The 26,387-nt window shown below is 34.3% G+C and overlaps 3 protein-coding genes across 3 annotated transcripts; all 3 read left to right on the forward strand.

The window, feature by feature from the left end:
• Window positions 1-225: 225 nt before the first annotated feature.
• LOC111371275 (glutamate receptor 1.2-like) lies at window positions 226-5,502 on the forward strand. Its single transcript, XM_022993171.1, has 5 exons — window positions 226-869; window positions 1,057-2,363; window positions 2,615-2,918; window positions 4,588-4,970; window positions 5,062-5,502. The coding sequence occupies exons 1-5, from the start codon at window positions 596-598 to the stop codon at window positions 5,416-5,418; spliced, it is 2,625 nt and encodes an 874-aa protein (XP_022848939.1). The 5' UTR covers window positions 226-595; the 3' UTR covers window positions 5,419-5,502.
• Window positions 5,503-9,196: 3,694 nt separating this feature from the next.
• Window positions 9,197-12,852, forward strand: LOC111371276 (glutamate receptor 2.7-like). Its single transcript, XM_022993172.1, has 5 exons — window positions 9,197-9,471; window positions 9,914-11,190; window positions 11,279-11,582; window positions 11,697-12,073; window positions 12,501-12,852. Exons 1-5 carry the CDS (start codon window positions 9,198-9,200, stop codon window positions 12,822-12,824), a joined length of 2,556 nt encoding a protein of 851 aa, XP_022848940.1. The 5' UTR covers window position 9,197; the 3' UTR covers window positions 12,825-12,852.
• Window positions 12,853-20,894: 8,042 nt separating this feature from the next.
• On the forward strand, window positions 20,895-21,885 carry LOC111371277. Its single transcript, XM_022993173.1, has 2 exons — window positions 20,895-21,035; window positions 21,173-21,885. The coding sequence occupies exons 1-2, from the start codon at window positions 20,944-20,946 to the stop codon at window positions 21,759-21,761; spliced, it is 681 nt and encodes a 226-aa protein (XP_022848941.1). The 5' UTR covers window positions 20,895-20,943; the 3' UTR covers window positions 21,762-21,885.
• Window positions 21,886-26,387: the final 4,502 nt, after the last annotated feature.

Here is a 26,387-nt window from a genome sequence, read left to right on the forward strand (position 1 = left end):
TAGTTGTATTATAGGAGGATCTCATAATCGAATTATAAGTTGTATATTTCTTGAAATTGTTAATTTATCTATTATTACGTGTGACATATATATATTATCTCATAAATTTAATGAATCATTAATTTAACACGTTATTTGATTGACAAAATTATTATTTAATCGAGATTATTATTAATTTATCGTAAATTAACATTTAGTTATGCAAAAGTATCCATCATAAGTAATCGTAGTCAACGGTCGTCACCAAAACACTAGGAATACGGCCTGAAGTCAGCTTTCAAAAATTGTCGCTTTCCATGCAGTTGTCACCCAGTGAATATGAGATTAACCCAGTGAATCAGTCAGAGCTGACGGATTCTACAGAGATGCAGGGAAGGTGTTTGGTGAAATGTCAGCTGGGTGGACCACCAATATTTCATGTGGTTCTATTGAAATTAAAATTTTCGTTGACTCCTAATCGTGTTTCGTAGAATGTCAATGGAAATTACATATGGCGACTTGGTCTACCGCTACCTCGGATATAAATTGGAATGAACAGGCTGGCAGCAACCTGTTTATCAAACTAAGGTCGTTAAGGCTTTAAGGAAAGTTGAAGATGAAGATGAAGATGCACGGGGTCATCTTATTCCTTCTCTTCTGTGAATTTCATGGTCAACCATATCCTGATGCATCTCAGGACAGTCACCAAGAAACGAAAACCATAAAGATTGGTCTCATTCTGGACTCGAAATCATGGTTGGGGAAGGTTGTTAACAGCTGCATGTCAATGGCAATTTCAGACTTTTACACGCTCAATGGACAGTATAAAACAAGGATTGCTCTTGAAACAAGAGATTTGAGAGGAGAACCGCTGAATTTTTTAGCTGCTGGTGAGTTATTTTATTGCTGCACTTATTTGTTCTCTTGTGTAAACGCATTATATGTATATTCTGAAGAAAGTGGCTAGTAGGTCCCGGAATTCTTCCAGCACATGATTTAGGCTTACTGAAAAACTGCCTCCTTTTGTGGAGGTTTAGATTATTCTGACTCAGGATTTCTTATTATTTCTTCATGCAGCTTTTGACCTTCTGGAAAATGCTGAAACGCATGCGATCATAGTCCCAGAAATGTCAAGTGAACAGGCCTTCTTGGCGACACTGTGTGACAAAGCTAATGTGCTATTGCTTTCATTTTCTTCAACATCATCATTCAATGAACATCCTTATTCGTTGCAAGTTGCACAAGATGAGACCACTCAATTCAACGGTGTTGCTGCCTTTTTAGGAGTATTCCAATGGAGGACTGTTGTACTTATCTACGAGGACACCGCAGATACCAGACAAATTCTATCTCATCTACATGACACCTTTCGTGATAATGATGTGGATGCTGTAAATGATATCGCCATTACTCCGAGGGCTACAGATGAAGAAATTATCAAAAAACTTCATAATCTCAGATCTATGAGAACATCAATAATTATTGTACATACATCAGTTTCTCTTGCATCTCAAATTTTTAGAAATGCAAAAACGTTGGAAATGATGAGTGGAAACTTTGGTTGGATAGTGACTAGCAAAACCATGAACTTATTGGAGTTCCAAGATCCTGCAGTATTTGAGACAATTCAAGGAGTAGTTGGTCTCAAATCTTATATTCCTGCATCAAGCAAGCTCCGGGATTTCACTTTGAGATGGAGACGGGAATTTCAGCTTAGTCAGATTGATATGGAAATTAGGGGATTGAATGTGTTTGGCATATGGGCATATGATGCAATATGGGCATTAGCAGAGGCAATTGAGAGGGAAAGAATACATATTTTTCCAAATAGGGGAGAAGACTTGGGACTGAACCTAACAGGCCTAGCTCCCATAAGAGTTTCTAAAGTTGGTTCAGCCCTTCTGAGCAACTTTCGAAGTATTCAATTTACAGGGTTAGGGGGTGAATTTCAGCTTGTGAATGCAAAATTAGTCCATGAGACTTATGAAATAGTAAATATGATAGGAAATGTGGGAAAAAGAGTAGGTTTCTGGACACCGGCTTGTGGACTCACCAAGGAAATATATCCATCCACCAACAATTGTTCCTCTAGCAGCTTGGAAACTATTATTTGGCCAGGTTTCTGCAAAACTGCTCCAAAAGGTTGGTTAGTTCAAATGGATGGTAGACCTTTTAAAGTTGGAATTCCAATGAACTCGAGGTTCCATGAATTGATAAGCTGGCAGCATGATCAACAAACAAAGGAAATAAAATTCACTGGATTCTGTGTAGATGTGTTTGATATGGCAATTCAGAGATTGAACAGAGCCATAGTTTATGAATTTATTCCCTTCTACAATCACAACGGAAGTTATAGTGATCTCATAAACCAGGTCTCTCAGCAGGTATGTTAATCTTCCTTATTCTTGACTAATCAAGGAAAAACCTAGACAAGTTTGATTGATTACTAAACTACATGGTATAGTCTTTCCACTTTATTATTAGAAGTATTAAATTTGGAAGAGCCTTCAGTTTGGTTCTCTACAATTTCCATTATGTAAAGTAGGACTTAACTTTAATATCTCGGAATGGGAGGAAATCTACTCCTGTGATGCTATTCTAACTCACATTGTATTCTGTCTCATGAATGGACTAGACATTTGATGCTGCTGTAGGGGACATAACTATTACTTCGAACAGGTCTCAGTATGTTGACTTCTCGTTGCCATACACTGAGTTAGGTGTTGGAATGGTAGCACGATTAGACAATAAAGACCCATGGTTCTTCTTAAAGCCACTTAGTGTGAACCTATGGATAATGAGTGCTGGTTTCTTCATTCTGACGGGAATTATTGTCTGGTTTATTGAACACCCTACCAATGAAGAATTCCAAGGTTCTCTAGCATGGCAAATTGGGACAATACTTTGGTTTGCGGCATCAACTCTTGTTTATGCTCAAAGTAAGCTACCTATCTATTGTCACTTTATTTCCCGCCTATTCTTCTATTTTGTAGTATCCTGATGATGTAGATGACAACATTATTTTAGCACAGATAATTAAACATATCGTCATCTCATACTTTTAGAAATAGAAATAAAATGAGTGTGCTATAACCATATTCTGGTTTAAGAGTGGTGAAGAAATCACTGGTTTTAGCCTTAGTGGAGCTATAGAATATCCATTTTCTCATTGTAGGAACAAGTATTGTTGATTGACCAGCTAGTGCTCGCTAAGACTGATCCGATATTTACCTATAGTATGCAACCTGGATATTCTTAATTTTTTTCAGTATATCAAGAGTCATCTTAAAGTTAAGCCACAAAATCTTAACCTTTCTATTTGTCTTATTTCACAGGTTTTCATATATCTTTCTCTAAATACTATTAATACTAGCTTCATATTTCTTAACTTGTGCATCTAGCTGGTTTCTTTGAATGTAGCCAAATCATCATAAGCTATTCTCTTGTTTGTTCACCTCTATCATTGAATTCACTTCAATTTTTATTTTTTTATTTTTCAGAAAATCACAAAACCAACCCCCAACAGCAAATTGGCTGAATCATCCCCAACTCTCTCATACACATGGAAATCTAGTGAATGGAGTTTTAGCCCAATTGAGATTCCAATAGATTACCTATAATAGTAATTCTCCAAAACCATCCCATGTAATCAGATAACTCTATTTAGAAACTAAAATATTGTCTTAAACCAGATATAGTTTTGTTGGAGAAATAAGACTTCGAGTTAGTTTTTTACATGATCCTAGTTTGGCTTGGTCGAACAAGAAGCTTAACTAAATTCTGGGAAAGATACTTTATTTAATTGCTTTTGTCGTGAAGGAGTAAAATACATATTTGAGCACCAAATCTCATAAAACATCTTCAACTATCTTATGTTTTGGATAAAAAAGTTTAACTTCATAGCTAGATTAAACAGAATCTGGATTTAAACCAAAATTGAACCAAAACTTTTAGACTTGCAGTTGTCAATATACGTTAATAATCTGGAAACACTGGTTCTCACTAACTCCAGACTACAAACTTGTTACACGCTGCCTCTATCTTTTAACAAATGAAATTCTGATTCAGCAATGAAACCAAAGACAAAGGGAGAGCCGATTTCAATGAAATGAGATGTAGTTCTTGGAGGACTTTTACATCATCATCTTCTACATATCCGTAATGATTGTTGTGTTGTTGATTGGCTCGTAGATATTTTCAGGTAGGAATGCAAACCTGTGCAATTTTCGAAGAAAAACAGGGACATCTAATTTTTCTTTTTTCGAGTTTGACTCAAACAAAAGGCATTGAAAAGTAACTAGACATTTAATGAGATTCGATCATCTTTTCAGGACCAAAGCTAACAGTTCTGTTAAGAATTAACAGCAGAGGGTAATGTATGATTTCTATAACAAATTTTGTAACCTATTTCCAGAGTAGAGAATGTAATCAGCCCCTTCTGATAAGCACAAGAGGTGATCAACAGTTTACTTCCTATATCCCCGCCTTCAGGAATCACAACATAGCATATAGGATAAAGTTAGATAGCAACTCGGAAACAAAAATATGAACTTGAGTTTTAAGGATACATTTGCAGCTTGTGAATTGTGTTTCTTTTTGTTTTTGCAGGAGAAAGATTACAAAGTAATCTATCAAGATTTGTCGTGGGGTGTTGGTTTTTCGTAGTACTTATACTGACATCAAGTTATATCGCAAACTTGAGTTCACTTTTGACAGTTCAACGGATAAAACTGACAAAAAACGATTACATAGGGTACTCAGCAAACTCTTTTGTAAAGGGACTTGTCAGCAACCTGAATTTTCAGGATAACAGACTTAAGCCTTTTAACTCACCTGAGGAATATGATCAGGCTTTGAAAAATGGAAGTGAAAAAGGCGGCGTTAGTGCTATTATTGAAGAAATTCCTTACCTTAAAATATTCCTGGCGAGGTACCCACATGATGATTATGCCATAATTGACTCCTCAGAGAAAAGTAATGGCTTTGCTTTTGTAAGATTCTTCTCCCTCGAAAAATATGTGCGTGCATGTACATGTGTTTGTGTTTTTATATGCATGCGTATAATTGATGAACACATTGTAGGTTTTTCCAAAAGGTTCACCGTTGGTCCATGAAATGTCAAGACAAATTGCGATGCTCAGAGAAGATGAAGTCCTGCAGGCGTTGGAGAATAAATGGTTTACAAGCCAATCTTCATTATCTTCTATAGACACAAAGCTTCCTACGACCAATACTCTGGAGGTTACTAATTTCTCTCGTCTATTTCTTGTTAATGCAGCCTGTGAAGCTGTGGCCCTTCTTCTTTTTTTCGTCTTTGTACTCTGTGATAAAATGTCCATCAAATACTATATTATCAGAATGTTGGCAGGGAGAAAACTGGTATCCATATTTAGGTACCTATATACAGCCAATACAATTGGTACGACAACTACCAGATAATGAGTTATATGTAATGATATTTTCTGTACTATAGCCACAGTTTACAGTTAATTATAACAAAGTTTGTGATGATTTGGCTTCTAATACTTCTATTTTCATCGCATCAAATGTTGCTAATTCATGGCTTCTTTAGGTTTTATTTTGCCGGATGGGATGGGGTTTTTATGTTTTTGAGCTTATGTTTTAAATGTATGTTTTTTTAAGTATTACCGAAAATGATTGTGCTGTACAATAGATGAAATTAGCTAACTTTTCTTCTTTTATAATTTAGAGGTGTTAAGTGGGGCGAGTAGATCGCCATCTCGATTCGTCACGCTGGCCAGCCAAACAACGAATCACTAGTGTGAGCCAGCTGGCCTTAGGTTCGCAACCGCTTTCATTTTAGCTACCAATATTTGGCTATAAAAAAAAAAAAAAAAAAAAAGGCTCGCAAGCCAGCTCGAATTGCCTCGTTAAGGAGTGAGTCGAGTCCAACTTTCTTGAGGCTATCTGGCTCGCTCTCAGCTGTCCCGAGGGACGAGCGCATCATTTAACACCCTTATAATAATCTTACCAAACGAACCCAACTCACCTTTAACATACGTACAATCTTTCTAGCTTCACCAATATGAAGAAACAAATGCCTCAACATATACAATGCAAAGTTAGTATAAATATTTGGGATGTTTTTTAACCCTTGTTTGAGCCCCATTTTTGTTAAGAAAATGAATTTTTGAATAGTGCATTGATGAAAAATGTATGGTTAAAAAATAAGGAAAAGTTTTTGATTTGCGTATAATATTATTTTATTGAAAAATGTGTGGTTAAAATGATGTCAAATCACTGTTGAAAAATGTATTTTAATTGAAAAATTGGGTTCAAACAAGGGCTTAGTGGGTTAATGACTTTCTATATAAATGAATATATTTGATTTTTTGACTTAAAAGGAGAATCTGTCATAATAGATGATCTCAGAGGAGGCTTATGTAATTTTCACATAATTGGAGAAATTAGAGAATGAAAAGTGACAATTTGCAATTCATGGAGGCTGTAGCAAATTTATAGAAGTCAAAACAAAAGTTAAGAATTTATAGAAGTCAAAACAAAAGTTAAGAAAAAAGAGAGTTACAGCTGGGAGGCGCCATAAATCAAACCTTTAGAAAAAGAAGACTAAGCCTCTATTTAATTGTGATTATTTTGAAAAGGGCAATATATATATATATATATATAGCATTTTAAATAATGATTTATTGGAAAATATGTGGTTAAAATGTACACGCAAAATATTTCATTTACGTGAATGTGTAGTTGAAAACAAGTATGAGAATTAAAGAATTTTTTTTTCCTTTTTTTTTAAGAGGGATAGATAGCAGCTAAATAATTTCATTCGAAGACAAGAATAACAATAAAACATAATAAGTAAATCAATGAAACTCATGAGGGTGCATTATTCATCTGGTCGTCATAGATATGATTTCGTACATCGATCTTAAGCATTATGTTTCTTGCTCATAATAACTTGAGTACTGGAGATAACCAGCAGAGAGGGAGGCTCGTGTCTGTGGGAAGGAGCCCTCTACCCTCCAGCGCATAAGCTACCTAGTATTTGTTGGTAGGGATTAAAATTAGACTTTTAACAAATATTGATAAACGTAGATGAAATATGTGGTTGAAAATTTATGGATCTCATAAAATGTGTGGTTAAAATTAATTGTTGACTTTGAATTAAATTAAAATCTGAATTTTAATTTTCACGGGCCTAATAGGGTATGGATAGAGCAAAATAAGAATAGTGAGTTTTGACTGGCTATGGCTATGGCTATGGCTATGATTTATGAGAAACTGTCGGTATCCTGCCTTAAATGTCAACACATAGGGACATTTTTGGTCATAAATTTGTGTTGAATGAGTTATTATAAATATATAAGCGTGTACAGAATAGATTTTTACAGTTCTCAGTCCTCTTCAAACTTCAAAGTCTACATATTGTTTCCTTTCAGTCCTTCAACTTGAACAGATCATACCTGCAATGTCAAACTCAATAATAGAGGAATTTGAATGCAAAAATTTCCATTCATTATTTTGGTTATATAAAAATATTATGCTGAATAATGTATTGAACACTTCCATTCATCTACTGTGACCTTTCGTTGTCCAGTACTTGAGTCAACATCTTGAATATATAGATGGCAGAATCAGCTTTAGTTGTACCGAAAATTCAGTTAAAATTTTTGGAAAATTTTTGCCTGTTACAAAATCTGTATTTGAGTATTTGGTAAAAAAAGAAAAAAAAAATTATTTTGTTCATGTTATACAATTATTAAAGATTATTCATTACAGTGATCTTGAATATTATTAGTAACATGTAATATTACCAAGTATTTAACTAAATCAATATATTCATTATTATTAATTTCATTGGAAAAGTATTCCAACTTTATCAAACTAGAGAAATAAATTTGAGAGGTCAATGGCTTGGGGAAAAAGGAATACCAACCATTTATTACCTCTAATGAATTAATTTTAGGATTTTGCTACTTATACATCAAAATTGTACATAAGGGATTACACAATATGATGTGGATGAAGAAGATTGATAGAAAAAGTTGATTATGTATTAAACTGACAAATAATAGAGTATCATGTAGTATTATATAACCCATTATGTAATCCCTGATATACATGTAACAAAATCCTTAATTTTATTCGTTGGGAGTTTAAAATTGATATTTTAATCATAGATAATTGAAGAAATTACAAACAGACAATTTTGCTGCTTCTTATGATGTCATTTAAGCTAAAAGCACAAATAAAAATTAGATTAGGATGATATCATTTAAGTTCCATCTAACCTGATCAGAGACGGATGGAGGGGGGATTAGGCTGGGTTGTAGTCCGCCCCCAAGGCCCAAAATTTTTTTTTTAAGGTATATTTTTTTTTGTTAGTAAAAACAGTTTTTTTTACGTGTTAAAAAAAAATTCATGCTGTAGTCCAATCTGAAATTTTGTAGTTCGATTTTAAATCCAATCCTAGATCCGTCCTTGGTCCTAATCATGCCATGAGTTCAGAAACACTCTTGCCCACAAGCCACCCGAGGCCTAGAGCCCTTGCTGTGCAAGAAGTCGTACCTTAAAGGTGCAAGTAATTTGAAGGTTCTATTCGTGATCATTGTTCGTCTTTTCTCAATTCGAGACAAGGTATCTCCAAGTACAATTTTTGGTGGCATAGGCCTCAATATTTAAAGGTTGAACCTCAAATTTGAGGGCCCCCACGGTCCCGTCCCTAGAGTTTTGTGAGGGAGGTAAATCACGAAATGTGCCTCAACAGGCCAGGGAACAAGAGCCGCATGTACACTGTGCCTACAAGGAGTCCAATTTCATGTCTCAATAATTGAACCCCCACACTGCGGCTGCCAGCAAGACGTGAGATAACCTCACTCCTGTCCTTTGCACCACTGAGCTATGCCCCGGAGGGCGGCATAGGCCTCATTTCTTAATTGTATGTGGAATTGTCACTTTTAAATTGATATTCCTAAACACTCCCGTTGCTCTCATCTTCTTCTTCATTTAAAATTAAATATATAACTATTTCAAGATGGCTATTTTAAAATCTTTTCTAGAAAAAGTCCTTGGCAAATTCAGAATCCAAGCAAACTGCTCATACGGTTGACTTGCGCGCCAGTCAATTAAAATAACTATTCAATGTTTCCTGGTGTTTCATTTACAACTGCAGTATATGTATATGAAAAGAAAACAGTCTGTCTATATATTCAAATTGCTAATAATTAGATGAAAAGAAAATGGCAAATGTTTGCAGAATTCTCATATTCTCCATTTTCTTTGGTATTTTAACTGATGAATTGTATGCTGCAAATTTGATTAGTTCATCAAATAGAATTCAAGAAATTGAAGTTGGAGTTATAGTTGATATGGGATCATGGGTTGGGAAGACCATCCATGCCTGCATTTCTATGGCCATTTCTGATTTTTACGAGACGAATAGTCACTACACAACGCGTACAGTTTTGCACGTAAGAGACTCTCATGGAAGACCACTTGGTGTTCTATCAGCAGGTCAGATTAATTATTTCTTCTTTGTCTCAAACATTCTATGATGAAAAGGATCAAAATTGTTTAAAAGTTTGCTGTGAGAATTTGAAAATATTCGATGCTTTGCCGACATATATTTATGTAATGAAGAATACACATCTATTTTTTTGGAAGTTTCACTATTTGTGGAGGATAATTCAGGTTAGTTTATACTTATTTATCCTTTTAAACATTTTGATTATGAATTTGTTTGTGATTAGTAGAGATTTAGCAACTTGTTAAGTAAAATTAAGGGCTAATTATCAGTCAATATCTGTTATGCAAAAAGTAAATAATCTTTCTTTTTTAAAAATAAAAAATAAAAAATCCTTGATTATTTTGATACATCTGTCGATAATAAGAATAATTATTATTATTATTTTTTATTTTTTTATGGTTGAAATGGTTCTTCTATTTCCTAATGCAGCTGTGGATCTTTTGGAGAACAGTAAGGTACATGCAATTATTGGCCTGGAGACATTTCTTGAAGACAAGTTCTTAGCCATACTGACAGAGAAAGCTAAAATTCCAATATTGTCTTTCGCTCCTAGTGTTACCTCTAACGAATTCCCTTACATTGTTAAAATTAGATCGGACGAGGCCTCTCAATTTGATGGCATTGCTTCTATTGTCAAATCATTTGAGTGGAACGACGTTGTTCTTATTTATGAGTATACGAACAAAGAGAGAACAACTATACCTCATTGGGTGAAATCATTTGAAGGAAAAAACATTCATATCTCTTACAGAAGTGTCATTTCTTTGTCCTCTAAAGATAATGAAATCCTCAAAGAGTTGCATAAGATTACGACTCTGGAAACAAAAATATATGTAGTGCACATGTCCCTGTCTCTTGCATCTCGCCTTCTGGTGAATGCAAAGAGATTGGGAATGATGAAAGATGAATATGTTTGGATAATCACTGACAAAGCAATGAACTCAGTGCATTCCATGGACTTTGATGTCATTGAATCTCTTCAAGGAACTTTAGGTTTCAAGGCAAATATAGCAGAATCGAGCAAACTGCAGAACGTCACTGCGAGATGGAGAAGGGAATTTCATTATGAGGACCCTAAAATGGTATCCAAAGAGTTACCTGTAGTCGGCATATGGGCATATGATACAATGCAAGCACTAGCAGAAGCTGTGGAGAGGGTTGAAACTTTAAATGCTAAAGATCAAGTCGAAGGATTTTTACATTCTCATGGTGGCATGGTGCTCCTACATGAGCTTTCCCAAGTTAGATTTGAGGGTTTAAGTGGTGAATTTGAATTAGGGGATGGAAAATTATATCCTGAAGAATTCAATTTGGTAAATGTTCAAGACAATGAAGAAAGAAGGATGGGAGTATGGATGCCAAAAGATGGAAGCTTTAGAGAACTTAACTCATCAGTTTGCAGTTTTAATCATTCTAAAGATTCAAATTCTTTTACCTGTCATAGGGGATATAGAATTATTCCCAGAGGTGCTTTATTACAAACTCGGGGCAGAAAAAAGCTGAGAATTGGGGTACCAGTGAAGCCTAGTTTTAAAGAATTGGTAGATGTACGTTATGATCCTCAAACCAATGCAACGATCATCTCAGGTTATTGCATAGATGTATTTGAATCTGCCGTTAAGGCTTTACGTCATGAACTACTTTATGAGTTCATTCCAATGCCGGATGGAAGTTACAATGATTATTTACAGCAAGTTTATCTTCAGGTAGTATTATCTTCTTCTAGCTAAATATTCAACGGTAGGGCCATAAAATTTCCTCTGTTTCTAACTGATATATTTTGTATTGGAGTAGGCTTATGATGCTGTGGTGGGGGACGTAACTATCACTTCCAACAGGTCCCAATATGTCGACTTCACACTGCCTTTCACAGAATTAGGTGTTGGAATGGTAGCAAGATTAGATGATAAAGATCCATGGTTCTTCTTAAAGCCATTCAGTAAACGTCTATGGATGGTGAGTGCAGGTTCCTTCATTCTGACTGGTTTCGTCGTTTGGCTTATTGAACACCCTATCAACGAAGAATTTCAAGGTCCCAAAGCTTCGCAACTTGGAACGATTGTGTGGTTTGCAGCGTCAACTCTTGTTTATGCTCATAGTAAGCTCTTTCTGTCCTATAGTTACTGAATTTCATGGTTTTCCTATATGAAGCATAGATGAGATTAAGGCACGCATTTATAGCTTGTGAATTGTGTTTCGGTTTGTTTTGCAGGAGAAAAATTAAAAAGTAACATATCAAAATTTGTTGTCGGTGTTTGGTTATTCGTAGTTCTTATACTGACATCAAGTTATACTGCAAACTTGAGTTCACTTCTGACAGTTCAACGGATTAAATTGGTAAAAGGCGATTCTATAGGAGCTAATGCTTTCGTACAAGGATTCACTGTTAGCAACTTAAACTTCCAGGATAACATGCTTATGCCATATCCTTCGCCTGAGAGATATGATGAGGCATTAAGAAGAGGAAGTAAGAATGGTGGAGCTGGTGCTATAATTGACGAAATACCTTACATTAAGTTGTTCCTTTCTAAGTACCCACATGATTACGCCATGATTGAATCCCAAGAGACGACAAATGGCTTTGGTTTTGTAAGCGTTCTTCTTCTTCCCTACTGCCTCCCTCCCCCTTAACTTCATTTATTGAGAATAAGACATAGTTTGTCTTCGTCATTCAAAATCTGCCTTCTGTAAGGATACCATTAACCTCTGCATCAGGAATCACTGCTTATATACCCGGTCATGCCAGGCGTAAAGCAAACACGAATACTCAATTTTCAAAATTAGAAATCCGACACTCATAATTGATCCACTTTTCTGCCACAAGTTCTTCCATTAGCGAGGACCGTTAACTAATCCTGTTTTTGAGCTCTATTCCTTTGCATGTAATGTTTTCTTGGCTAACCCGAGCAAATCACCTTGATGAGCGCTATTCAGTGTCATCTATGGTGTGTGAATTGATTTCTTAAAAACTTCTCATCTTTCTAATAGGACATCCATCTGTTATCTCGTGTTGCAGGCTTTCCAGAAAGGTTCACCGTTGGCCCATGAAATGTCGAAAGCAATTGCCAGACTCAGAGAAAAGGGAAAACTTCGGGAGATCGAAAAGAAATGGTTTCGAAGTCAATCATCACCGTTATCTCGTGACACTGAAATGAAAACGAGCAGGACTCTAGGCGTTAATAGGTTCTTTGGTCTATTTCTTATCAGTGGGATCTCTAAAGCTGTGGCTATTCTTCTATTCTTCATATTTGTACTTCATCAAAAACTATCCAAATCCTGTATTTTCAGATGTTGGCCAGAGGAAAAGTTATGTCAGTTTTTTAGAAATCTATTTTTCTAAAAATACTGTATTTTCCATATTTGTTGGATGAATGACCTATAATGTATTTGTATAGATATTTCTTGTACTATAACAGTTCTATAATTACATTTCTTTATATGCATTTGAACAGGTATATTGTTGGAATTTGTTCAAAAATAACCGAAAATTGGTTTAGTGTAAAAGTGGAAAATGAAAATGTGTGATTTCGTGTCAACTTTGACTAAATATTCGGACTTGATCCAAAGGTAAAATACAAAAGTAAATAGACCAACTTATTCTACTCGTCGAGTAGATCGTCGTGATATATTTGAAATCTCGAAACTAATTCCAGATGAATGAGAAATTGCGGTCCAAAATTGGAAGAATGAGGTGTTATAACTTTTCGAAATGATGCAAGTTTGAAATAAAGTGTTGCAACATTTCACGAAAAATGCTGAATTTGGGGTGTGTAGGCACATCCTTTCAACTTCTATATGTAGGACTCATTGGACGTTCATTTGAAATTCCATATTATTCATTTCATGTCATGTTGTGTCAAATATTTTGTAGAAGTGATTATATCTTGCATCCAAATCATGATTATGATAGAGAGGAAATTTCGTTAGAGTTCATTGGTCGAAATCATTTGGAGTGCTTCAATGGCTTGATGTGGTCATTTTATTTTAGGAGATAATTGTCAAAAAATCGTTAACACCGATGCGAGACAAATTCATCTTAAAGAAAGAGTGTCAAAAACTTGCTTCGGCCAATCGCATCACATGCATTTAATTTTCCTTATTTCTGATTTCTTTCATCATATTTGATTTCAGAAATTAACTAGTACTCTTTGATTTCATGTAAGATTGAAATTCAAGAATGGAAATGGATGAATCAATATTCATATGTTCGGAATCAGATTCCGTAATTATTATTTATCTTCTCAAATTCAGATTCGGTAAGTCGAAATTAAGTTTCGATTTTGTGAATATAAACTGTATATTTTTTGTGAATATAATATGCACAATATCAGTGGAATTTTTTCAAACAATCTTAAGATGAATTTTAGTGTTCGTCGTGCATCTTATATTCTAATTCTTGTTGAAATCTGGTTTTGGAAAATCATTACGTTGTTTTCTCTGTGATCTATATTCGGTGGCATTAGTTGAGGCCTATAAGACCACTTTAAGGTATGATTACTGTTGGTTGGAAATGAATCTGTAAACAATTATGTGGCTGCAATTATTCCATAAAATTAGTCAAATTCATGAAAGTGGGTTTTAATTTTGAACAAGTGTATGATGCCGTTTCATTAAATAATGACTCTTCAAGTTTTAAATAGTTGGTGGTTGTTTGATGGGAAAGAATACACAATTAGTTGCATACATTGTTGTAATAGTGTGACTCGTGTGGAATAATGAAGAATTAAATTGCCGTATTAAGATGCTATTGAAAGAATAAATGGCAGTATGTTTTCTTTTGTCTGAAATGTCGACTATTGTGTTCCTTTATGATGAAAAAAAAAAGTTAATTGGATCTCTATGGCAAATACCATAAAATGGAGGCATGGCACGTGAACTTTCACATGAAGCGAATATCACCACAAAGTGTGAGGACAGTAATTGATATATCAGATGGATTTCAATTAGTTAAATTATTTAGTGATAATCACTCGATGGGATATTTTGACAAATGCGTGTGTATGGAAAATATTTGAATGAAGAGGCATGATTTAGTACCCACCCATATTGTTGGATATGTGTCCTTATCTTGGTGAAAATTCAAATCTTGTTGAGCCTCAATTAATTTGATGAAATTAAATGAGATGACTTGTGCTAATTATATGTGCATAAGATTATGACAAAATGTGGTTTGTCCTAATTATTTTAAAGTGGAAACTATTTATTCAATTATTGGGATATGAAAATATTTTATAGAGCACAAATGGTGTTTGTAGTTGGCGCTGGTGCCGAATATCCTTGGAAATAATGATTGTAAAATAACATTCATTTGTAAAGGATAAATTCTATATTATGTAAAAATTGTGAAGAATATTATGAAATATTCTAAGATCAAGTTAGATCAAGAGGTGTGTCCTTTTGTAGGGTTGTGTCTCTTGAGAACACAACTTTTCAATCTATGGTTGATTCGTCCGTTCAAGGTTGAATATAGTGAATAAGGTAAATATATATACCTTATTATTTGATATTAAATGAAATTATCATGTAAAATATCACAAATATGATAAGTTACATATGTTTGGAGAAGTTGCAATTCTTGTGAATCTAGATACTTAGCCCTCTTCACTATTGAAATTGACTTCAATTGTGAGACCAATTAAATTGGTTTATGCTTAGAAAGCATTGCTGGTCCATATGCTGACTTGATTTATTTTCAATGATCAAATTAAAATAATTGGATTGAAATACGTTATATGCAACTTTATTTGAAATAAATTGTAAGTTGACGACCACTATTTTGAAAGTACTTAGACTTTCACGAAACACTCGATAAAAATATTATCTAAGAGATAAATGAATTGAACTATGAAAGAGCTACTGAATCCTAAGTTCATTGTAACCCAAAGATGCGACAGATTATCATAAATGCTAGTGAACTTGAATGAAAAGTTCAAAACTTGTGGATGCAACATTACTAGATTGCATATGTATTCCTAATTGAGGAATTGTGAGGGTAACTCAATTTAACAATTACATTTGCTTCTATATCTTAATCATAGAAAAATATTTATGAATGTGGAAAGATAGAAAATCCTTATACTAATTATAAGGATGATATATACTAAGTCTAAAGTAGATTAAATTGGTGGAAGCCAATTGTGGCGGTTGTTTGGACATGCAAGAACAATTGAAATATTTGAAGAATATTCATAAAATTCGAATGCACTGTAATGTTTTGAATACCCATGATTCAAAAATCTACAAGTAAACATGGTTGACTAGTGTAATAATGAGATAGAAATCCTCTAACAGTATTGTTTGGATTTAATTAAGGTTTAGATAAAGCTAATAAGAAGCGTGTAGTTTCATGAGAGGATTTCTTGGTGGTGACAATTTGTATCTATTAAATGATATCCACCTTTGGCTAGCAATATTTGATAAGATACTAAATCACATATAATAGTAGGTCTAGACGTATAAGTCATAGGCATAATACCATTTGCCGAGAGATTAAGTATACTGCATATCGAAAGGAATGAGATTGAAGTCTACTACGTTAGAGTTCTTGTAATGGTTACCCTACCTTATTGACTAGAGATCCCTAAGATCTTGATTCAAATGGACAACTAAGTTATGAGGATTCCATGAAGCACTAAAAAAAAATTTCCTAACTCATTCTTATGATACTAAAGTGCTTTCTGAAGAGTGGATAGAGGTTAAGATTATCTTTTAATGATTCCTATATCTTGATTAAGTCAAGTGGAGTAGGGTAGAATACTCTTAGTAGGAGGTCACCTATATAAGTGTGAAGTGGGGTCGCTTCGATGAGAATTGTTTAAGGCTTGAATTCTCAAAATACTTACGAAACCAAGAAGAGTTCAGGGCCAAAATGAACCAAACCATGAGAACTAAGTACAGAATAAGGAAAATATTTGTATGAGTACTGTTGTCTTGGCTTACACCAAAAACTGAGTGGTTCAAAACTTATGTTCACGAATTAGCCAAATAAGTCCGATAGTATTTCACTAAGGGAGGTTTAAGGCCAGAAGTCACCATTCCTAATGCAGTATTTTTCCACTCCCTCTCTATATTGCACCATATCATTGTATTTGCATATGCGTGCCCGAATTTTCATTCACATGGGGGATTATTGGAATTGATTCAAAAATAACTGAAAATTGGTTAAGTGTAAAAGTGGAAAATGAAAATGTGTGACTTCGTGTCAATTTCGACCAAATATTTGAACTTGATCCGATGGTCAAATTATAAAAGTAAATAGTCCAACTATTCTACTCGTCGAACAGATCATCGTGGTATATTTGGAATCTCAAAACCAATTCCGAATGAATGAGAAATGGCGATCCAAAATTGGAAGAATGAAGTGTTGTAACTTTTCGAAAGGATACAAATTTGAAATGAAGTGTTGCAACTTTTCATGAAAAATGCTGAATTTGGGGTGTGCCCCTTCACCCGCATCCTTTCAACTTCTATATATAGGACCCCTTGGAAGTTCATTTGAAATTCCATATCATTCATTTCATGTCACGTTGTATCAAATACTTTGTAGAAGTGATTATTTATTGTATCCAAATCATGATTATGATAGAGAGGGAATTTCGTTTGAGTTCGTTGGTCGAAATCATTTGAAGTGCTCCTATGACTTGACATGATCGTTGTGCCTAGGGAGATGATTGATGAAAATTTTAGCATCGATGTAGGGCAAATTCATCTTAAAGAGTGTCAAACACTTGTTTCTGCTAATCACATCACACGTATCTAATTTTCCTTATTTAATTTTCCTTATTTCTGATTTCTTTCATCATATTTGATTTCAGAAATTAACTAGTACTCTTTGATTTCATGTAAGATTGAAATTCAAGAATGGAAATGGATGAATCCATATTCATGTGTTCGGAATCAGATTCCGTAATTATTATTTATCTTCTCAAATCCAGATTCGGTAAGTCAAAATTATGTTTCAATTTCGTGAATATAAACGGTATATTTTTTGTGAATATAATATGCACAATATCGATGTAATTTTCCAACATATATATCTCAATTTCTTCATCTCTAGCTAGATATTCTTAAACATTATATACATATAAGAATCGTGAATTTCAAAATCATACTTTAATCGTAAGACAACTTGAAATTAGCTATGGCTTAAAACTTGTGTTAAATGTCACTTGAGTTGTGTGAAAAATAATAAGATAGCCAACATTAAAGAAACAATGGGACTACGTTCGAGTAAATTTGAAGTATAAATGATATATTTTGGATGAAATAAGTAAATGTTTCAAAATAAATGGGTGAACGGTTCTATTGGATTTCATGCCATTTTTAATTATCGAAACTTGAAGTATAAATGATCTATTTTAAAACGATTTGATTCGATTTTGAAATGGTCAAATTTTAATCTATGTGAACCCAAACCAACAATTTCCAAATCATAGTTATGATTCAGTTTGACGGGTCAACGATTTTTTTTTGGTTGTTGACCGAGTGTTTCCCGCCCCCAACCCGTCACCCGAAAATTTGAACAAAATTCAAGGACCCATTACTTATGCCACCATGCCAGGATATTGAACACATAACTCAATCTGTGCAAACATAAAAAGAACAATTAACCTACTTGTGTCGATGATTTTGTACAAGTAGGTTGAGAGACATATGTCCCTTGATTTGAATTTCTGTTACAGAATTTCGATACATGTAACAAAGTTCCAAAAAAAATAAAAAATAAAAATAAAACCTGAAATCCCAACTCGAAATTGATCCTAAACCTTAGCCAAAAACCTGCCTAAAATCAATCCCAAAGTCAATTAGCTACACCAAGAAGTGCCACACACCCTCCACTCCTCCCACCAAATTTGTACTGTCTGGCTAGCCCTCAGGCACCATGGCAGCACGGCATTGCACCAAACCTGCACTAGTCTGCACTTGATTAAGTTCTTAGCCCGACCATTATTGACACGGACTTTGCTGAAACATCTTTTCTGGGAAAAGATCTGTCGACCATTTACATACAGCAATGACTGAATTCAGTATTGATAAAGAACGTTGAGGAATAGTCCCTTTCAAGAAACATTCCTTCAATGAATGCTTAGATATCTTCACAGTTTCAATATCGAATTGCCCAAATCTGAACCCTTTAACAGCTTTAGGCCCTCTGATTACAGAGAAAACTACAACGAAGAAAATAATAAAAGTTAAAAGGAAGAGAAAACATATTTCTTCTCGAATCCTTCCTTCTTTGAGGCCTGATTGAAGGAAGAGAACTAATATCGTTGCACGAGATCATGTGCGAGAAATAATGGAATACAATTTACTCAATTACATAAAAACAGATGAAAACACGTAAAAAAAGCTAGCTCGTGGACCACTTTTTTCGCTTCATGAGGTACAAATTGGCTAGAGCCACCTTCAACCAACCCGCACTCCGATAAAACCCTCACCCGACTTCACGAGGTACATATGAAGTCCGTGACAAGCCCTGAACAAGTAGCGTAGTCGAGAAAGGGATATACCATTAAGAAATCAGATAGATGGCTATGCTTTTGATGGTGAGACAACTACATTGATGAGATTTAATCCAGTAATTTCTCCATAAAATTAAGAACGTGTTCTTTTATACTTTGTCATTATTGCATATTTGTTATTCTGATTTCTATTATACAATGATTTTTCATGGTCGTGAACTAAGTTGTCTTCGTTTTTGTATTTTCGAGGTCAAGATTCAAGAAAAGCATTTTCCATAATCGTGAACTAAGTTATCATCGTTTGTGTTTTCAAGGTCAAGATTCAAGAAACGCTTATGCACAAATCAATCCTTCTCAATTTTTACTTAAAATATATTAGTCAGTAGTGGAGACATGTGATCAAGCCGGCTCAGATGCACTTGACAACAAATTACTGGCTGCTAATCCCACGTTAGGTACAACCCCACTATGCAGAAATTACTTTAAAACATTGTCATTCACATATATTTAATTACAAGTTGAATGCATCAAATTCGCGTGTTCAATATTTTACTTTTCCAGAGGATAGTTGGTAGCATGTGTTTTTGGAGATGAAAGGGTTAAACAACTAATTTCCTTTGGTCATTAATATTATTGTCGGCACAGCTTCAGTTTCAATGTGAGTTTCGATTATATCGAAGTACTTGTTTGGTAGTGCTTATAAGTTGTATATCTTACGAAATGTGTGAACAATAAGTGGAAAGTAAATTGCAATGACCGCTTAAAAAATAAATAAAGGGGATGTTTGTGCCTCATTATTTGTGAATAATGTATTATGGAATGGTGATTGATATTGAAATATGTGGTTAAAAACGAAAGAAAAGTTTTTGATTTACGTGAGATATTATTTTAATAAAAATGTGTGGTTGAAAAATGAGTACTGTGGAAAAAATAATGTGGTGAAATCGTAGACAAACAAAGCCAAAGATTTGCCAAGCAAGTATTAATTGAAACCTTATCTTCTTCTTTCTGATCTATTGGAGGAGGCTAGATAGAAAATGGAAGCAATTACCTTGATGGGTATTATATATTAAGAATACTAATCACACCAAACTTAGCTAAATGAAGACAACACTTGGGTTTCAAGATGGATTTTATATATCTAATTTAATTGTGTATATAGCCATCTGGACTTATTTATTTGTTAAATTCCCGATTTAAGAATTTCAATGGATAGTGAAGGCTTGCACATTTTTATTTTTAACACGCGTTTTATTGTTATCCTTTTTTATGAAAAACATGATACGTGCAAGATGTGAACTCATGTCTTCAATTTGAGCATACTTTGACATAGGTGAAGCACGTTGAACGAACTATCCGTAATTGAGATGGTTGACGGAATATAAAAACTTTGCTTCAATTTAATTAACAAATTTTCATGTACATATGTAATCTACAAGTGAAACAAATGAATTTGAACTGCACGTGAAGAGATGCAAATCGTGACGTTGGAAACATGGACATTGTTTAGGAAATAATTAAGACCTTGTTTGATAAAACTTGAACGAAGTTTTATCAACTTTTTAACTGGTCAAATTTAAATCTTAACTATACATTTCATGTGATTCATGATTTTATTAACTTTTCAATTACACATTTTATCAACTTTTTTTTTAATTTTTTTTTGTAAAGAACATTGTCAAGCAAACCCTAAATTTGTATTATTCAAATCCAAGATTTCTTGACGTTAATTTAATTAAACAATACTTTCGTGGTCCAATGGAGACCTGCAGGTTCAATATTTTATAGGATAAATTGCATGGTCAAGAATGACATCCCAAACAAAATTCTGGCGAGATTCCACTCTTCAGACGATAATATAATTTTTAATGAAACATATATTAGTAAACGGCTTTCCTTGCTATTGTTTTGGAATACTCAAGTCTATATATGAGCATCAATATAATGCATTAGTCATTACAATTTACAAGTATCTCCTAATATAATCTTTGTTACAAAATGTTGTCAAAAAGTAGCCTCTCTCAGAGGAACTCGAGAAATTATTCATCTCTTAATGTAGAACCGGCGTCCCTATCCCCAACCATTGATGGGTACCTCGGCCTGTCCTCACAATATATGATCATTTCGTCTAGAAAATTAAAATTTTATTTTTATAGAGAAGTCATCTGTTTATATTCATTTAAATCTTGTTTTCAAGATCTGATTATTCCTTTTGTTATTTGAACAGAATTGAGTCACAATCAAATGCTTCATTGGACACTCAGAACCCTACAACCACCGTCGCCGCCGCCCCCGCAGCCACGGGGAGATCCAAGACGACCGTCCATGTAACAGCCCTCGACGGCATAGTGAACGTCAACTCACTCTTCACCATGGCAATCTTCATAGGCTTCTCCCTAACTGTGCCTGCTGCCGGCAGCGCCGGGAATGACCCGTCATGCATCGCTAGCGTCAAACAAGTCAGGAGACTTATCGTTTTTGAAGTGATTTCGTTCAGCTTCTTTCTCTTTTCCTCACTCATAGCTCAAAGTCTTAAACTGGCAATCAACTTGCTGAACAGCTTAGATGCAACTGACCCTCATAAAGCTGATATTGACTCTTCTTTCCACAAATACGCCTTGTTTGGTTCCGCCATTGGATCTGTATTGGGATGTGTGTTCTTGATGCTTTCGATTGTGGATTTCGTTCAAGTGAAACTGGGCGTGCTTTCTTGTGGAGGTGAACCTGTATACGCCGTCGTAACACTGGTTGTATCAGTAGGTTCTGCCTTACTGATTTATATTACTACTTCCATATGTGCATCATTTTTTATGTAATCTATTTTTTAGAGAGAAATAGTGGATTATGATTAGATCTGCAATAAAAGTGAAAGTGAAACTTGTCTACTTTACTCCTAATTATATCAATTGAGTTGAGAATTTTTCTCACACTTTTCACTCACGATTCTATGTTAAAGATTAATCTTTGTTGATTCTTCTTGTCGTTCATTGTATCTTGGATGTTTCACTTGAAATGCCTTGCATTCTTTTCGATCTTGTGCCCAAAGTTTGGTACACTAAGCACCAACTCAATCTCAAAAAAAAACAAAAAAAAAACAAACACGACTCCATGAACACACGCTTTATGAGTTAGGCCCTTTATTTTGCAACACCTAATATGGTCCAAATTCACAGCACATGCGAAAATACTCGGTTATGTCAATCACTGGTGAAGTTGTTCGGTTACCATCAATAAAAGTGATTTTGGAAAATAAAACTTAAACTTAAATAATTTGTTTAGTTAATGTTGGTCCCAGAGATACAATAAACTCGTATTTTCTTGAAGGTTTACGAATTAAAAATGCAGAAAATTAAAAACAGTAAATAAAGAACACCAGATATGCCCCTGGATGTTCAATCTAGAAGAACCTGAAGAGAAAATGTTGATTCTTGATTCGGTTGGTTAAACTCATTAGTTAGGAAATTAGTTAGTGAGTTAGAAAATTAGTTAGGAGCCTTGGATTCTAACAAGTTTTCTAGTATTAGTTTTAACTGAGTCTTACATACATTTTCTTGTATATCTCTACAAGTCTCATGCCTATAAATAGGATAGAGGGGCTGATACGTGAATGGGTGAGCAAGAGAATGTGGGGAACACATTTTCTGTAGAGAGTGAAAGTAGGACTGAGAGAGAAAGCCCTCTGCATGCAATCCTTGTAAACATTCTGTAAGTTTCTGGGTGAAGTTTCTAGTTGTTCTCGGGTGAGTGATGAGTGCTAGTTTTTGTGTAAAACAACATTGTAATATTCCTCTTTTAATGGCAGATTGACTGGGGGTTAAATCCCTGCAATGGTTGAAGAAAAATTGTCCCGAAAAACCTGAAATTCTTGTATCTTTAATATGAGTTCTTTGCTGGTTTTATATTTTGCCATTTCTGCTGCATTTTCATTCCTGTCTAGTAATGCAAATCTTTGAATGATCATTGGACATGGGAGATGGTAAAAATCCTAACAGTGGTATCAGAGCACATGGTTGTGATCTAGGTGAAAGATTTGCAAAGGTTTGAAGGTTCTTTTTCAAAATTCTGATAGCTGTTCATACACCAACCATGAGAGGATTTTTCTGGCTAGAATATTGCTTTCATGATGTCCACATTCAAGTATGAAGTTGAAAAGTTTGATGGGAAGAATGACTTCAACCTGTGGAAAGAAAAGATGATGGCACACTTGGGAAGTCTTGAAATAAAGATTGAAGATGAGGACCAAGCAATTTTCTTGTTGAATTCATTGCCTGATCAATTAAGAAATCCTTTCTTAGAGTATAAACCAGATCATGTGAGCAAAGTTTTGCTGGGAAATAACAACACCTGTGATGTAGTGGATGTTGGAGTTATTAAGCTGAAAATGTGGGATGATCTTGAGAGGAATTTGATCTCACTTGGAGCTGTGGTTGAATCTGGTTGGATCTACAAGGCTCAAGGTGGAGCACCAGATGTTATGAAAGGATTCTTGGTTGTGGTGAAGGGACTGTTCCATGTTTTACAGGGAAATAAAGTCAATGAAGCTGCCATGTTTGAAAACAAAGAGGAGCAGGTTGTGTTGGACACATCACAGGGAAAATAACCAGAAAAATGACCAAGAAGGTGGAGCTGGTAATCTGCAAAAGGAGGATGCAGATGATGAAGCTAAAGTTAGAGGAAGTCTTGCCTGTCCAAAGTGCCACAAGCAGGAGAAATTTGAAGTCTTTTGTGTGCAAGAAGTAATTTCCAAGAGGGAAGTTGAAGTTGTCAAGGCAGCCACTGAAGTTGGTCATGCTGTTTTGCTGATTTGCTCGCCGAAAAATAATCCAGTTAGCAAGATGCATGAGGCATTGGATTGCTGAAGTTAAAACTGGATGATCAACCATGCAGGGTGTTAAAGTGTTTTTAGTCAATCTCGGTTTAACAACACTCATCAAGACTCAAAGGTGGAGAATGAAGAGAAAATGTTGATTCTTGATTCGGTTGGTTAAACTCATTAGTTAGAAAATTAGTTAGTGAGTTAGAAAATCAGTTAGGAGCCTTAGATTCTAACAAGTTTTCTGGTATTAGTTTTAACTAAGTCTCATACATTTTCTTGTATATCTCTACAAGTCCCATGCCTATAAATAGGATAGAGAGGCTGATACGTGAATGGGTGAGCAAGAGAATGTGGGGAACACATTTTCTGTAGAGAGTGAAAGTAGGATTGAGAGAGAAAGCTCTCTGCATGCAATCCTTGTAAACTTTCTGTAACTTTCTGGGTGAAGTTTCTAGTTGTTCTCGGGTGAGTGATAAGTGCTGGTTTTTGTGTAAAACAACATTGTAATATTCCTCTTTTAATGGCAGATTAAATGGGGGTTAAATCCCTGCAATGGTTGAAGAAAAATTGTCCCGAAAAACCTGAAATTCTTTTGTCTTTTATCTGAATTCTTTGCTGGTTTTATATTTTGCCATTTCTACTGCATTTTCATTCTTGTCTGGTTATGCAAATCTTTGAATGATCATTGGACATGGGAGATGGTAAAAATCCTAACAGAACCTAATCACCCGTTGAGCCTCGATCAAGAGTATGCTCAAGATTCACTAAGTTTCACAAAGAAATCGTACAAATGATTTCTTCGATCTATCTAGCCTCTTTTCTTATTACAAAATTCCTCTCAAATGATTACTCAGATCATTACTACTTTCCTTTCTAACAGAAGAAGAAATTATATCACAAAGATTTGTTTCATTTTCAAAGAGAAAAGATCACGAAGAAAACCCTCGCACACAGAGAGAGAGAGAGAGAGAAGAGTATTCTAGAAAACCAGTGTAAAAGCCAAGCCAGACGAAAGGCCAAGGGTCAAGTGAAGTAAATGAAAAACACAGTTTCAAAACCAACTTCATCCAATGGTTGAGAGTGTGCCACGTGTACGGCACACACTCTTCCATACAAGGCGTGAGAAAACGTTCTTTCAAAATGCAACATTGTTAAAGGACTGAGCCTCCGACAATTTTAAGTAATAAGGCCCAATAAAGAAATAGTGAGGTAGCCCATTTCTTTAACAGTTAATTAGGGTACCTATCTTATCTTTCACGCCTTCGCGTACTGCCGAGGATGATAGAGCTGTGAAATCGCAAAATGTCATATTCACATTGTCAAAACAACTCGACGATTAATCTCCTTAACCATGCGGTTCATGCTTCTCGACGACTTATTCTATTCTCTTAAATTTCTAGTTACAACTTATCTAATTAATTGTGTATCCAACCTAATTTTACCGCTCGTAAATACAATAATTTGTGGATTTAAATATGGTTAGGGCTAAGGCATATGTTTTCAAGTCTATTATATGTTTCCATATGGTTTTTAATATTGTTATATTTCTCACATTTCTTTACTGTGTAAAGTAAATATTTTGATAATGATCATATTTCATTCGTGCAAAATACGGTTAATGTTTCCTTATATTTAGATATGTTCACACATACTTCTGCATATTTTTTGTAAATGCAAATATGCCTTTTTTTTTTATGGCAGAAAAATCTGCCATTAAATATAAATTCTTAACAAATATATGGATTATTTTTCTTCGCGAAAATTAAAATAATAATAAAAATAGTGATTTCATGCTAATTATAATATTTTGACAGTTTATTAACCAGATTAATCTTTTCAAGATGAAAGAACTTAAATTTAGAAGTTCAAATGCACAAGTCCATGTGTCTAACTCAAACAAGTTTATATAATTACATTCTTGAACAACTCACCATCTTATGGGATATATTAAATCCTGATTTGGTCTTGCTGAAAATTTTATTTTTAATAAATTTTGTTAAAAATTGATGAAATGTGTGGTTGAATAATGATTGTGGATCTAATATAATATATAACTAAAATTAAATGTTCACTTGAATTTAAATTTTTATCAAGATTTTTAGTTTAACCCAAATAGGGACTAAAAGTAAAATCTTTATTGTATAAATACGAAGATAATAATCAATGAAAAATTTAATTTCTAGTCTTTCTTGTAAGATTGATCTCTTAACATGCGGAATCCCTGAAAATTTATTAGAGTTTGTGTCAAAATGACGGAATCGTTACATATGAGTATATTGAAACTATTCTTGTGAATCAATGTGTTTGATAAATGATAATATTAGGTGAATAAGGACAACATAATGTAGGACATTACAAAGGAAGATCCATTAATTAACCTTTCTTCTGACATCATGGAATTTTTTATACCAAAATAAATAAATAAAAGAATTGCAATTGCGTATATAGCCATCTGGACTTATTTATTTGTTAAATTCCTGATTTAAGAATTTCAATGGATAGTGAACGCTTGCACATTTTTAGTTTTAACACGTTTTTTAATGTGATTTTTTTTCTTTTTTTACAAAAAAAAGATACGTGCAAGATGTGAACTCAAGTCATTTAATTTAAGCATACTTTGACATAT

Source organism: Olea europaea, chromosome 22 (assembly GCF_002742605.1).
Source record: "Olea europaea var. sylvestris chromosome 22, O_europaea_v1, whole genome shotgun sequence".
NCBI lineage: Eukaryota > Viridiplantae > Streptophyta > Magnoliopsida > Lamiales > Oleaceae > Olea > Olea europaea.

Bases quoted from the DNA above. Each gene is read 5' to 3' on its own strand.
- LOC111371277 (XM_022993173.1), top strand. From the start codon at position 20,944: ATGTTGTCAAAAAGTAGCCTCTCTCAGAGGAACTCGAGAAATTATTCA. The intron at 21,036-21,172 runs GTACCTCGGCCT...TTATTTGAACAG, and splicing joins CTATCCCCAACCATTGATGG to AATTGAGTCACAATCAAATG.
- LOC111371276 (XM_022993172.1), top strand. From the start codon at position 9,198: ATGGCAAATGTTTGCAGAATTCTCATATTCTCCATTTTCTTTGGTATT. The intron at 9,472-9,913 runs GTCAGATTAATT...TTCCTAATGCAG, and splicing joins ACTTGGTGTTCTATCAGCAG to CTGTGGATCTTTTGGAGAAC. The intron at 11,583-11,696 runs GTAAGCTCTTTC...TTTGTTTTGCAG, and splicing joins AACTCTTGTTTATGCTCATA to GAGAAAAATTAAAAAGTAAC.
- LOC111371275 (XM_022993171.1), top strand. From the start codon at position 596: ATGAAGATGAAGATGCACGGGGTCATCTTATTCCTTCTCTTCTGTGAA. The intron at 2,364-2,614 runs GTATGTTAATCT...TGAATGGACTAG, and splicing joins TAAACCAGGTCTCTCAGCAG to ACATTTGATGCTGCTGTAGG. The intron at 2,919-4,587 runs GTAAGCTACCTA...TTGTTTTTGCAG, and splicing joins AACTCTTGTTTATGCTCAAA to GAGAAAGATTACAAAGTAAT.